The sequence below is a fragment of the Haliaeetus leucocephalus genome, unplaced genomic scaffold (assembly GCF_000737465.1).
Source record: "Haliaeetus leucocephalus isolate CR32 unplaced genomic scaffold, Haliaeetus_leucocephalus-4.0 Scaffold848, whole genome shotgun sequence".
Lineage (NCBI taxonomy): Eukaryota > Metazoa > Chordata > Aves > Accipitriformes > Accipitridae > Haliaeetus > Haliaeetus leucocephalus.
In genome coordinates this window covers 16882491-16882837 of record NW_010973284.1, presented here as the reverse complement: position 1 = coordinate 16882837, position 347 = coordinate 16882491, and the positions used below count along the sequence as shown (strand labels likewise).

The window sequence follows — 347 nt, the reverse complement described above, 5'->3', positions numbered from 1 at the left end:
CCGGTGCCCGCCGTTTCAGCGCCGAACAAAGCGCCTCGGCGGCCGCCTCGGCTCCGGCAGCCCCGCGCCTCCCCCGGGGAAGCCGCCTCAGCAGACAAGGGAAGGCGGCGAATCCCAGACACAATGAGAGGCGAGCCGAGACTCACCCACAGCTCCGTGCCCCAGCTCATGGCTGCTTCGCGAGCAGTGCCGGCTCCAGCAGAGGCGACGGCGGGGACGAGGCGTCGGCCGGAGAAGGGGTCCCGCTGGGCAGCGCCGGTGCCCTCGGTCACCGGGGAGAGGCGGCGGCGGCGGCAACGAACGACGTCGCTCCCAGCTCCAGCTCCGCCTGGCTCGGGAAGGGGGGG

General features: G+C 74.1%; 1 protein-coding gene across 2 annotated transcripts in view; it reads right to left on the bottom strand.

Moving 5' to 3' along the window:
* Positions 1-309, bottom strand: part of FNBP1L (formin binding protein 1-like) — a 61332-nt gene extending 61023 nt beyond the window's left edge. For both annotated transcript variants that reach the window (XM_010582650.1, XM_010582649.1), the window contains exon 1: positions 147-309. In XM_010582650.1, the coding sequence (XP_010580952.1) occupies positions 147-170 (24 nt within the window). In that variant the 5' untranslated portion in view covers positions 171-309. The remainder of the gene's footprint in view (positions 1-146) is intronic.
* Between the last annotated feature and the right edge of the window lie 38 nt (positions 310-347).